At 34.4% G+C, this 13164-nt stretch overlaps 1 protein-coding gene and 1 long non-coding RNA gene across 8 annotated transcripts; one reads left to right on the top strand and one right to left on the bottom strand.

Moving 5' to 3' along the window:
- The first annotated feature begins 4348 nt into the window (after positions 1-4348).
- On the top strand, positions 4349-10003 carry LOC112707516 (uncharacterized). 7 transcript variants are annotated; one of them, XM_025759269.3, is made up of 6 exons: positions 4701-4974; positions 5045-5137; positions 6156-6395; positions 6480-6705; positions 6796-7906; positions 9207-10003. In XM_025759269.3, exons 5-6 carry the CDS (start codon positions 7592-7594, stop codon positions 9750-9752), a joined length of 861 nt encoding a protein of 286 aa, XP_025615054.2. In that variant the 5' UTR covers positions 4701-4974; positions 5045-5137; positions 6156-6395; positions 6480-6705; positions 6796-7591; the 3' UTR covers positions 9753-10003. The 7 variants fall into 7 exon arrangements, with proteins under 7 accessions (XP_072057418.1, XP_025615053.1, XP_025615054.2 ...); XM_072201318.1 differs by having other exon boundaries at positions 5877-6395; XM_072201317.1 differs by lacking the exons at positions 6156-6395; positions 6480-6705 and adding an exon at positions 4349-4531 and having other exon boundaries at positions 4774-4974; positions 7560-7906.
- Positions 10004-10561: 558 nt separating this feature from the next.
- On the bottom strand, positions 10562-12683 carry LOC112707515 (uncharacterized). Its single transcript, XR_003156095.3, has 2 exons — positions 12335-12683; positions 10562-11051 (listed from the first exon to the last, which is right to left on the bottom strand). It is a non-coding gene; the product is annotated as an uncharacterized lncRNA (long non-coding RNA).
- Between the last annotated feature and the right edge of the window lie 481 nt (positions 12684-13164).

Raw genomic sequence — 13164 nt, 5'->3', positions numbered from 1 at the left:
AATAACGAAGGCCAATCTTTGAATTGGGCCTTTTGGTGTATTTGGACCTGGGCCATACCGTTGGGTCAGGGTAGGAACATAATATTTATTTATTTATTTGTATAAGATACAAATATTATTAATTTAAACTAGGATAAAGTATTAGTTTAGTTTTCAATATTTTAATTAAATCTTAGTTTTGTTTATAACGTTTGAAAATCCTATTTTTTAAAATATTTTATTTTTTCTTATTTCAACTTTTTTTATTAATTTTTTTTTAAAAATCTATTTCCTTCGTGAATTATTATTTTTTTTCTACGTAATAGTAAAAGTTATATTGTAGTGATCATCATATATAATAGTAATTCTAATTATTTGAGAGTTAAAATAATAGAAGAAAAAAAATTTGACTGAAAAATAAAAATAAAATAATATAAAATATTTAGAATAAAAATAAATTGTTTTAAACATTAGATACGAGATTAAAATTTAATATCCAATATTAAAGACTAAAATAATATTTTTACAGTACTTTAAGTTAAGATACTCTTTCATTATGTTTTTTGGTCTGTTATTAGTATATATGGAGACTAGCTTAATTTATTTACTTAATGATAAAAGTTTAGAGTTGTCTTAAATTTTTAAAAAATTATAAGAATAAATTTGAAAAAATAAACTAAGAATAAATAATTATTTGTACTCATCAAAAATAAAAACGCTGATATATGTACTCACACTAAATCGAAACTAAATTTGTATATACATAAGATATTTTTTTTGTGACAAAAATATTTTACGTAGTACTCCAACCATCCAAAAACAAGATATTTTTGTGCAGATACAAATTTAATTTCGATTTAATATGGATATATATAAATATTTTTATCTTTTATAAATACAAATAATTATTTATTCAATAAATTAAATATTATTTTTTAATTCACCCAAAGTTTAAGCAAACAAGCCAAATATAAAAATATCACAGTAGCTAATCGGTGTAAATCTCCAAATCCTGATGTTGCTACTACTGTATCGTCACCACTAGCCAAAAACTATAGATTTTCTAAAACAGCACAATAGCTAGCATGTCAAACCAACAAAGACATCAACAAAGCAATTGGTTGAATTTAGAATACTGGAATTTTTAACAAATGGTTGAACATTGAACTTGTATGAATGTATGTTACATGCATGATTCATCCATAACTAAAATACGCATACAATATACCACATCGCCGTTATCAACTTTCAGTGTCAATTTTACGTGTCCTCGTCCAATTTCTACACGCCGATCACTATGAACCACCGCTCCACATCTTCAATTTTTTCTGTGTGATAGAGAATGTGGGTAAAAGACGATTTTATATATGTTGGATATTTGGCATTTATAATAAGTAATATCCATAACTTAATTGTCTTCTTTTAATTAAATTTATAGATTTGTGATTAGAAATTTAATCTGATTTTTTTTTATATATAAAATGTAATTTAATGAATGGTGGAAATTATGTTCTATATATGAATTTTATTTCCGATAGTTAATAGGCAAATTAAATGAAAACGTTAATTTTGTCATCTAAATATTTTTATCAATTAAAATTAATTAAGTTAACTTAAATCTAATCTAATAAAATTCACTTACATAAAATACATCTAAATCACGTAATTTTTTTTTCGTATTTTTTTATTATTCTTTTATTATTTTTATTGTTGCTTATTTTTTATAATATTTTTTACTATAATATTTTTTTATTGTTTTATTTTTTATTATAATATATCATAAAAAATATATAATTCATCTATTCGAGATTGTTTAAACGTTGAATACAGATTAGAAAATTATGTTTATTGGCCAATACATTAGAAATTTTGTAGCATAATAACTTCGACTCCATATTATGCACAAGCAAATGGTCAAGTCAAAAGTAGCAAACAAAATTTTGATCAATTTGATCGAAAAACAAATTGGTCGAAAACTCCGAACTTAGACATGAATAAGTTAAGTGTTATGGACTTATCAAAATTCACTTAGAGAATCGACGAATACGTCTCTTTATAAATTGGTTTATGAATATGATGCAGCATTACCTTTAGAGATTAATCTTAATACCTTAAGAGTAATGAGGCAAGATGAATTGCCTATTAAGGATTATTGGAATATAATGTACGATGAATTAAACGATTTTTGGATCATAAATACATTTTAGCGCTCGAGAATATGATTCATCAGAAAAATAATATCGCTCAAATCTTTAATCGACGCGTGAAAGAGAAATATTTTTGTGTAAGGGAATTAGTTTTAAAAGTTATATTGCCAATGAAAAGAAAATCGAGATTCTTTGGTAAATGATTTCATAATTGGAAGGTCCTCTGAAAATGCATATCGTATTAAGGATATTGAGTCTGGTAATGAGGTTAAGTCAATATGATCCCTTCCTGTTTCATATGCTTTTGGAAGATGGCATTTAGCCAGAGTTACAAAAGCCAGAGGGGACCTCCTGCACTAATCGAAGACTTTTTCCGAAAGCTATCGATTAAGTGTCCCACCTCATCAAATAGGTTTCCTAAGAGTAATTTAGCCAAATTGAATTTGTGGCTTTCATGGAGTATGGCAGCCAAGGGGATAAACAGTTTCTGCATTGAGATGCTTCTCGAACAAAAGACTATGGCATTCAACTAGTAATATAAAAAGACCACATGTTCATCGTCCGTAACAGGACTATCCTCTTGACCCATGTTGCTTTTGATAAAATTACCATAAGAGCTTTTTTGTATAACGTTGTAAGATTGGTAGGTGTCATATCAAATGTAGCTACAAAATTTTTCATCGACAGTTCTGTGATGGCAACTACGTCAAAAAGTGTGGGGCCAACCATTCCACAGGACAAATGAAAATTGTTTGTGGTTTTATTCTAGAAACAAAGCATGGCACCAATCATCCAATGATGGACAGTTGGTGTGAAATATAAGATGCGAAGGAGTTCGTGAATACCCTGTATTCTCCAAACTCCACCTTTTACTAGTTCAAGTTATTGGTACCAAGTAAGGAAATCGACTCCAATCATAAAGGTGATTTTAGGATTGTTTCTGAAGGGTTTTTGCCATAAATGAAAGGAGTTATGAAAAGAGTTTGTTTGATGAGTAGATCTTTCCCTTCAGCACTTGGGAAGAAGTGGGCGTTCTTTTTAGTTTGATCTAAAGTCTGCAAAGGGCCGACGAAGCCAGTAAAAAGGACAAGGATTCTCTTGTCATTCGCAATATGCTCAGGATCTTCAATGATAATGTCATTGAACCGAGATAGTATCTTCAAATCTGATTGATTGAAGACTTCAACCTGTTTGCCTTTGTCTTGAGTTTCTGAGGTCCTTGGGGCTTTGGAAGTAGCCATTGTTATCAGAAAGGAAAGAAATGAGTATTGATGTGATACAGAAGAGAGAAGGGCACACCAAAAGTTTGAGGAAGAAGGCTGGAAGAGCTATTTAAAGAGGATAAAAATTTGAAGACGAAAGGTTAACATTGTGTAACGGTGAGCTTAATGATTAATGAAAGTAAAGGAGGTAAATAATGTTTTTGCCATTTTATATTTCACAATTTCAAAATTTGAAAAGGGGAGACTTCCCTGAGAAGGCAAATTAGAAGAGAGAGAGACGAAAAGTAAGGAAGTGCTGTAGTAGGTGGTTAGTAAATTTCATTTAAATCAAATTTGTTGATTTAAGTGGTAAAATTAAATTGAATATGATTAAGCGTTTTGTTTTTGAATAATATCGAAAAGACGCATTAATCTTAATGGGGCAATTTGTTAATCGAAAAAATATATTTTCGAAGACATCAAGGTCGAAGTACAATGAACACTCTTTTGAAGAAAGTAATTCTTATCATGAAGAATTCGTCGAGAGGAAGAGGTAGAGGTTAAACGATACACCTAATCGAAGGAAAGGAACATTTAAAGTTGATTGTTGGTGGTTACCCATGTTGCGCAGTAAGAGCGGGAACAATTACTCAAGAATTAATGTACGTGAGAGTTACATTCAAATATGATTGATCGAATATTTCTATAAATAGGTGAGAGATCGAAGAAACAATGGTTGAAATCTTGTATCAGAAAATACTCTCGCACACTCATATCCCCAGCAAATTCTTGAGTCTGCATAGAGCTTTCTTTTCTGTAAGGTTTCTTCCGTTGTCTTTTATTTTCAATTTACCTTTCTTGTAATATTTATTTTCATGCAAATTTATTTTTCAAACTAACAGTTACTTTTCCTGTTTTCCTTTAAGTTTCAACATTTTGTTTTTTATTTCAAAAGCCCTTCGACTTCATCAAAGATAGTTTATCGCGTTATTTAGATTTAATACAACTTATTCCAATTTCAGTCAATTTATTTTCAAGACAACTTTGTTTATCTTTCAAATTTTTTTTATTGTTTTATCCGAGCGAAAGACTCTTTGATGCACTTTTGAAAAATGGTATTCACAAAAAGAGTAGGTTTCGCTCTCAGACCACTAGTTATCAAACCACTTTCGATTTACTAAAAATCGATAAAACAATTTGAAAGTGGTTATGTATTCAATTACATAATCTATTGAAATCATAACTACTTTACAAGTGTGTCTACAAGAACAAATCTTTTAGGTAGTGTTTGTTTGCAGAGACTAGAACTGATACTGGGGGACAGGGTCTCAGTATTGTGTTTGTTGAGGTAGAGACTAGCACTGAAAATTGTGTCTCTGTCTCAATAATTTGAGTATTTCAGTGCTTCAAAAAATTGGGGACACTAGAGACTGGGACAAAGACAGAATTTGAACTAATTAATTTCTATCTAAAATACCCCTAACATAATTATGTAATTCCAAAATTACCCTTTCACTATATGAAATTAGGGCTTCAGTTTTTACTCAGCCCCTCGAAACACCTTCTCCTTCATGCTCGAAGGAGATCCTGGTCGGCGTCCATAGGCAGCGAAGGTCCGTCAACTGCGCCGGCGTAACCGGTTGAAGGTAAGTGCTTGGGACTTCCAACGTCCTCTCCGTAGGCCTCCGTTTCTGATGTCGTCTCCCTTGTTCACAGATCTGGCGGTCCCACGAACCTGTAGGAGAGAGCCTGCCGAGTAGGTGTGGAGTCCATCTGAGAGTTGTTGCGACCATAGTTTCTGTTATCCAGGTTAGTAATGCTCCCTTTCTGTGATCTGGGTTCCTCTGTCTTCATTTGGTGTGGGATGCAGTTCGGGTGAAGAGGTTTATGTGTAATTTATTTTGTGGAACACTAGTTGGAAATAACTTAGTTGAATGATTAACTTCAAATTATTGTTATAACTGTATTTTATTTGGACATAATAGGAATGGATATATGCTGTATTCCTCATTTGCCACATGAAACATACTTGTTGCATGCATCCCTTGCATCTGCTGAAATTGGAATCAATAGCATGAGTCACGTTATAATAATAAGGAATCTCAATTCAGTGTTATGTATTGCTTGCGTAGATGAGATGAACCCGATTAATGTCAATGTTCAGTGTTTCGGTATTTTAGGTATTTTAGTATAGTTTTAGTTAATTGAAAGGGTGTAACTATAAATTCTGTTTGTTGGGTGATTAGAGCTTGCTTCTTTGCTAAGGTAAATGTTCCAAAACTATGCTAATTTATTTTATGAAATTAATGATGGAATCTTAATTTAGAGACTGACACTGCTTTGTTGTTAACGTTGGTTTTCATAAAAATTCCAAAGTCCAAACTCCATACTCCCTTTAAAGTTTTGTTTGTTTCTTATTCTTTTAGTTAATAAAAATATATGGTAAGCATTTCCTTGGATGTAATCACGTTATTTATTTTAATAAAAATTTTGAAGTTGTGTAAGAGTTGTTTGGAAATTATATTTTTTTATGAAACGATTTTGGTAGGAAGAAATGGAGCTGTCGAAAATTATTAAGCGATACGTGTCTTTTTATGAAGAGATGAGATCCAACCATGAAGAAAAAATGTTGTTCTTTGTGCTTACGCTGTTTGTTTACTTTAGGGATAGAACTACTGGGCAACTATCGTTAGGCGGAAGAATGAATAGTAGAATTAGACGTGAGGCGTTAGAGCGTATTGTTGGTGAGGGTGATAGGAATTATATCTGGGAGTTGAGAATGAACACAAATGCCTTTGCTAACTTGTGTGAGTTGCTCCAAGTTCAGGGAGGACTTACAGAGGATGGTCATGTAAGCCTGCCGGAGCAGGTTGCGACCTTCTTAATTATCTTAGCGCATCACAAGAAAAACCGTAGTCTACAGGTTAGATTTTGTAGGTCCGGCGAGACAGTGAGTAAGTATTTTAATAAAGTTTTGAAGTTTGTAATACGGATTCAAGGGATGTTGTTCGCGAAGGCTACACCAATTGCCGAGGACTGTATGGACCCCACATGGAGAAGGTTTAAGGTAGATCCTATTCGATGTTCTGTATGATTCATGTTTATCTGATGGATTCTCTATCTGAGTATCAAAGCTTTCTATGGATGGTAGGGTTGCTTGGGAGCATTAGATGGCACTTATATAGAGGTGACAGTCCCCGAGTCTGAGAAGACAAGGTACCGAACAAGAAAGGATAAAATCTGCACGAATTTCTTAGGGGTGTGTAACCGGGAGATGGGTTTTGTCTACGTACTCAGCGGATGGGAGGGTTCGGCATCTGATTCACGGGTACTTCGAGATGCAATAACTCGTCGTAATAGTCTTAAGATACCCCACGGTAATTATGCCTCTCTATAGTTAAGCTTATACAACTAGATTGAGTTCATGATAGCCACCGTCTTACCTTATTTGCGTTACTTGTGCATAGGTAATTACTATTTATTTGATGCTGGCTACACAAATGGTCCGGGGTTTCTTGCACCGTATAGAGGGACTCGATATCATATAAGAGAGTGGGCCCAGGGTGCACGTGCACCGCGCAACTACCAAGAATATTTTAACCGGGTACACTCTTCTGCAAGGAATATTATTGAGCACTACTTTGGTTTGCTGAAGAAGAGGTGGTCCATCTTAAGAAGCCCTAGCTTTTATCCCCTAAAGACACAATTTCAGATAATTATTGCCTGTTGTTTGCTGCAAAATTTCATTAGGAAGAGTATGGAGATGGATCCGGAGGAGGAAGGTAGCATATTGGATGAATTCACGCCCGATGGAGACGAGGAACAAGATGGATTGATCGATGTGGTCGAAAACACGAACGAGTGGAGTCACTGGCGTGACAACATAGCAAATGAGATGTATGAAGAGTGGCGTGCGAGTCGTACGAAGTAGTGTTGTGTGGTTTAGGGTTGTTGTAATGGCGGCAATTTTAGTTGTATCAATAGTTGAGTGTTGAGACATTGTAACAGCACATTATTTAATTTTCGGGTACTGCGTATTTGTGATATTGTTTGGTGTTTTATTTTCATTTGTAATGGCAACGACCAGTGTTTTAATAATTGAACTACTTGTCTACTTTTTCCTTATTTCATCTCTTATGGCAAAGACCAGTTTTACTAATTTTATCTGTGGTGTAATTCTTTGGTATTCTTCATTGGTGATAAGTGATTGTAACTTGCATTATTAATGCAGGGTTTTTATTATCATAATATTGGTAGCAAGAAATGGAGAACAAGCGAATGTGGAGTGATGAAGAGACATTGGCCTTTGTTGGTTTCATGGAGGAGTTTGTCGTTGACGGTCAGCGGGCTGATTATGGGCAGTTTAAACCGGGAACATTCGAGAAACTGGCTTTGAAGATGTTGGAGGCTTTCCCCGGTTGTACACTGACCGCGAAGCATTGCAAGAATAAGCACAAGCGGCTGAAGGAGAAGTACCAGTACGCCGCTGATATGCTTGCTTGTAGCGGATTTGGCTGGAACAACGAGAAACAATGTGTTGAGGTTGACAGCAAAGACGTCCTTGATGCTTGGTTGAAGGTGTGTGTGTTTGAAGTATTTCATTGGGTTGTTCCCACTGTGTGCTACTTGATAAATCTGTTTGAATATCATTGGTATAAATTAATCATTCATGAATATCTGGCTGAAATTTTTCCCTGCCAGATTGCTCAGTTTAAGCACTTCGATATTTGTATTGAAATTTGACATGATAGGATCCTACTTATCATTGGATTGACAAAAACATTTCAGTAATGCAGCAGACAATAATTCATTGAATCTTTTGTATTACATATGTGAGATTGCTAGAGTTAATGCCCAGAATATCATGAGCTCATCACGGATTAGTAGCTCACCTACACATAAAATGTGAGCACTTAATCTATCTTAAATTTTGGGATTGACAAATTTTCAAGACTTGGTGCAGATTATGTAGAAAAGGATTCAAACTCAAAAGATATACCCTAAAGAAAGGTGGATTTGAATATAATTAATATTATGGTAACTGTTTGATTAAGTTTCCAGTTTCATGAGTGGAAAAAACAGTGATTTAATGATTTCTGATATAGTTATCTTGGTTATTGAGTTGTTTTTGCTAAATTATTTTGTACTTGTCCCAATGATGCTCTGAATGGCTACTGATCAAGTTTGATTTTAGCATAAAAGAAATATTTTATGTCCTCATATTTGTCTTGTGGAGCCATTGCATGTGATTAACACAACACTATATGGAAACTATTTGAATATAACAAATTAAGAATAGTGATGGAAGATATCATTTTTTGTGCTCAAGAGGTGGAGCCACATGTAACTGATAATAATTACATTATCTTAAAACTTAGATTAGTATTTATTTATTTTAAATCCCCAGCTAGAAAATTATATGTAGCTTAACTGATACACTGATTATAATTTATAATCATGCTTTTTTTTTATGGCTTCTATAGGCTGAAGATTGGTAGAGAGGTCAAAGATGCTATGCTAGAATACTGGGTTTGGTTTGTTACTTTGTTTTTAACAACCATCTGAATGGTTAGAATAAGTGTTTGTACTTGATGACTATGGCTATGACTATGTTTGGATATTAATAACAGGCTGTTATATTGTTGAATTTATCTTGTAGACATGATATGATTGATGGATACGAGTACTATTTCCCACTTTTTGACTATGATATTTTAATTTCTTTCTGTTCGTTAGATTAGCTTATACTTACTATTTTTGATGCGATATGAGTAATAATTCCCAATCATGCGATATTTTTGTCTAACTTCACGAGTGTGTTTATCTGTAATTATCATGTTTTCTGAACGTTACTAATTCCGGTGTACAAGTTTCGCAGGCACATCCGACCAAGTTCTACAGTCCTGGCAAGCCATTTCCTTTATTTCACCGACTGGAAGGTATCTTTGGCAGGGATAGAGCCACGGGAGTGGCGGCCGTTAGTGGCTTCAATGCGGAGGAACAGGTTAACGAAGAGACAGACGACAGTGCTGCTGGATTTGATCAGTCCGAGATGTCTCCACCTCCAGACCAAGACGGAGTTGCAGCAATGCAAGGACAAGCATCACATTCTGAGGTCGGTGCAAGCGCGGGAAGCACTAGGCAATGCGGAAGGAAGAGGAAACAAGTTGACGTACTCGAGAGGATGGCCAATCAGATTCAACAATCATCGGCTGACCAACGAAAGAATGCCCAACTGATAGCTGATGCCATTGTTGGTGTGAACGAGAAGTGGAAGGTTGGTGAGAAGCTCACACAGCTTGGATTCGGTGATGACGATGTGGTCAGGGCGATACTGAAGTTTGCCGAAAGTCCTAATGTGTATGCACACTTCTGGGGCTTGTCAGATTCACAAATGATTGGGCTCGTGCGTTCCATTATATGAAGTTGAATACTTGTTAAGTTTATTAGCTTTGGCTTCTGGTCTTAAGTTTGGTTTAGGGTGTTAACTTTTTGGAAGTCGGGTTTTAGGATTCCAGGACAATGTTATGTTTAGCATGGTAAAACTTTGGTACCATCTGTGTGTTGCTATGTTTTCCATGCCTAACTATGCAACTTCCTTTGTTTTGCTCTTATTTGGATAAATACTTTGGTGGATGATTACCAATATTAACAACTCTCTTCATTTTTCGCCTATGTTATGTAGTTTACCATATCTTTTTATTTAATTTGTATTAGAATTTAGCTTACAAAGATTTCATTCTAATAAGTCTAATAATTCTATGTTTATTCTTCTTAGTAAAAAATAGTGTTTTCTAACAAGACAATAATGACTCCCACAACATTTAAGTGCTAAAATAGATATGCACAAAGTCTTCTTCCTTTAACCAACTTCTGAAAATCTTATTCATAAAGAAACTTCAGATAAATTTATGAAAAAAGCTATGGCCAATCATACAAGGAAGAAGAAAAAGCCATGGCAAATCATAGCAGCAACAACCTAATCCAATTGGCAACACATATATGCTTATGCAATAACCTTGACATTTAGAACACATGGGGGGAAATTGGTTCAAAATTTGAATGATAAAAGGATCAAACCCTTGCAACATATTTGGAAGGACTAGCATAACACCCACTTCTGGGCCTGTTTTCTTTGATAAAGTAAAGATTTTCATTAACATGAGCAAAAGGATGATATAAAGTGGGGAATAAAGGTTTCACAAAAGCAAAAGCTAAAAAAAGGAAAAAAGATTATCCATAAAGTATAACTTTTCAATATCTCAACATGTCTAAGATGAAAAGTGCCAAATATGTGCTACTGTTATTACAATTTCTGAAATGCCTATTTGAGTTCAAAGCCCATACTACAACTTACACAATACCACAATGATCAACACAATACAAAGATCGGAAACAACAAGCTGAACTCATGATAGAAACTTCAAATACACAACATCAGCATGAAGTTTTTCCACTCGTTCGATCATCTTAAAATTAAAGTTAAGCTGAGAAGATCGATCCTCTCCAACGTCAGAATGCTGGGTATTTGGACCTGCCCACCTGAACCATCCACATCTCCTTGTTGGACACGCGTAATACTTTCTACCCGGGTTGGCCACGCTATTGGAAACTTGCAACGGTGCTCTTAACCCACACTTACAAAAACGGTCTCCCGTTGTGTTTCCGCTGCCGTACGTACCACTTGTAGTTCTTCTACTTGTGGAAGCCATTGTTGACCACCCTATAAATGTAACAGTAACTCACAATAGTTTTAATGTAGTACATACTACACATAAAAGAAGAAGAGAATTCATATATGAAACAACCAATCATGATTCAACAAGTGTAAATTCAGAAATGGCAAAAAAAGTTTTGGTAGGAATCAATACAATGCACCTGTTATTGTCTTTTTTTTTTGTAAAAACAAAAGAAAAGTTTTAAGAAACAAACAATGTACGGATTTCAACAGACATTTTATGTTATTTCATTTTTTGATTAGTTGACACTAACAAAGAGTACATATTCTGAAACAGATCACTCAAACCATATCTTCTACTTTTTTTTTCTTTTTTTTTTCAACTATAATCACAACTGGATCTAATATATAAATTAACTAAAAAATAACAATGTGTTAGATCCCCTCCTACAAAATCAGACACCCACCACTTGCTAGTGCTAATCATAAGGTTTGATGCAATAATCCAATAAAATCACATTTAAAAAATGAGCAGTAGAGAAAGGTGCAAAGGTTCATTATTTTCCTTCAGGTAGCATGGGTGTGTACAAATTCTCGTAGCCTTTTCAGACAAGCTACAGCCTTATTGGAAATTAACATATAAAAGGATATTGAAATTGAAATACTAATGATACTACTAGATAAAGTGCCTAACATATAAAAAAAAACACGATGCTAGGTTTATATATATACTCATTTCATATCAAATTGCCATGGTTTGAATCTAATCATGTCCAATTAGTAAGTTTAATTATAAGATGTGACAGACCAACCTATCCTGAATTTGATTCCATGTAGTTAGAGTACCATGCAATGAATTGGAGCTTTATAAACAAAAAAAAGGGATATGTACAAAACAGAGGATCTTAATTATTAGTAATGTTTAACAATTATTAGGCATCAGCATTGACCAATTGTGCTAATTTATGTCCACTCTCTCAAACAAAACCCTAGATAAGATATGTATCTATCAGATGTTGATGAACTAACATGCAAAGATCACAATTTGTTTTATTTAAGAAACATTCCACGTCTGATGTGTGTCACTGGGTCATTAAAAAACAGTATCATTATTCAGCATCCAACGATAACGAATCAACAAAACAACCAATGCACAACAGAGCTAATCCTATCAACCAATTCACAACAGAGCAACAGACCTAATCCAATCAAGCAGTTCACAACACAGCAACATAGCTAATCCAATCAACCAATTCACAACAAAGGTAACCCAATCTAGGGAACGGGGAAGGAGCACCTATTAAATTTTAAAACCATACGAAACTTACCTAATCCGTGCACCCACAAACACCGGCGACCAGACACAGAAAGCCGGCACCGGGTCGACGCACAACCCCAGACGTGGATTCCACAGCGGCGCCACAAATCACGGGGTCCGTCACGGGACGACAAACATCAACCACGGATCGCTGCCGCTCGCCTTCCTCGGTCCCACCAAAAACAGCTGACAAGCTCAGGTCCTTGCGGCGGCGGGTCGGGCTCCAGCCATCTTTGCCGGAAGAGAACAGGAGGAAGGGTTTATTGGAGGAGAAAGGGGGTGAGGGTAACTCCAACTTACGAAAATGAATTTGGCTTTGTGGGGGGGGGGGGGTTACGGTTGTTTGGTGATATAAGGGCATTTTAGTAACTTTACAAATTTAGTCTTCATCTTTTATTTCAAACCAAACACGATACTGAGACATAACTCACTCTTGTACACTATCACACCAAACACAATACTAATATTTATTTCTGTTTCTGTCTCTTAGTCTCTGTCTCTCTGTCTCTGTCTCTTGGTCTCTGTCTCGCAAACAAACGCTACCTTAGAAATGGTTCTTGGTACTTGTTAGATATAATTGTAATTTTTAATTATTAAAATTCTCTATAAATACAAATTGTAGGATCAGAATAAAAGGTTAGAGTCATTTGACAAATTACTCTAAACATCCTATTGTCATACTAATCTAAATGAATTTTCAAAGAAAAATCAAATATTTCGTCCGTCTTTTCTTTGAGTTTTCATTTACATTTTTATTTTTTTCTTTTAGTTTCTCTTTTTTGTATCTTTCCTTTTGATTTTTTTATATTTTTTTCTTTACCTTTTTTCTTTTTGTTTCTG

This window comes from Arachis hypogaea, chromosome 8 (assembly GCF_003086295.3).
Source record: "Arachis hypogaea cultivar Tifrunner chromosome 8, arahy.Tifrunner.gnm2.J5K5, whole genome shotgun sequence".
Lineage (NCBI taxonomy): Eukaryota > Viridiplantae > Streptophyta > Magnoliopsida > Fabales > Fabaceae > Arachis > Arachis hypogaea.
This window is presented reverse-complemented; position numbering and strand designations above follow the sequence as displayed.

Excerpts from the sequence above, each read along its gene's own strand:
- LOC112707516 (XM_029288563.2), top strand. The coding sequence starts at position 5,883 with ATGGAGCTGTCGAAAATTATTAAGCGATACGTGTCTTTTTATGAAGAG. Across the intron at positions 6,396-6,479 it reads CCACATGGAGAAGGTTTAAG|GGTTGCTTGGGAGCATTAGA; the intron begins GTAGATCCTATT and ends TATGGATGGTAG. Across the intron at positions 6,706-6,795 it reads TAGTCTTAAGATACCCCACG|GTAATTACTATTTATTTGAT; the intron begins GTAATTATGCCT and ends ACTTGTGCATAG.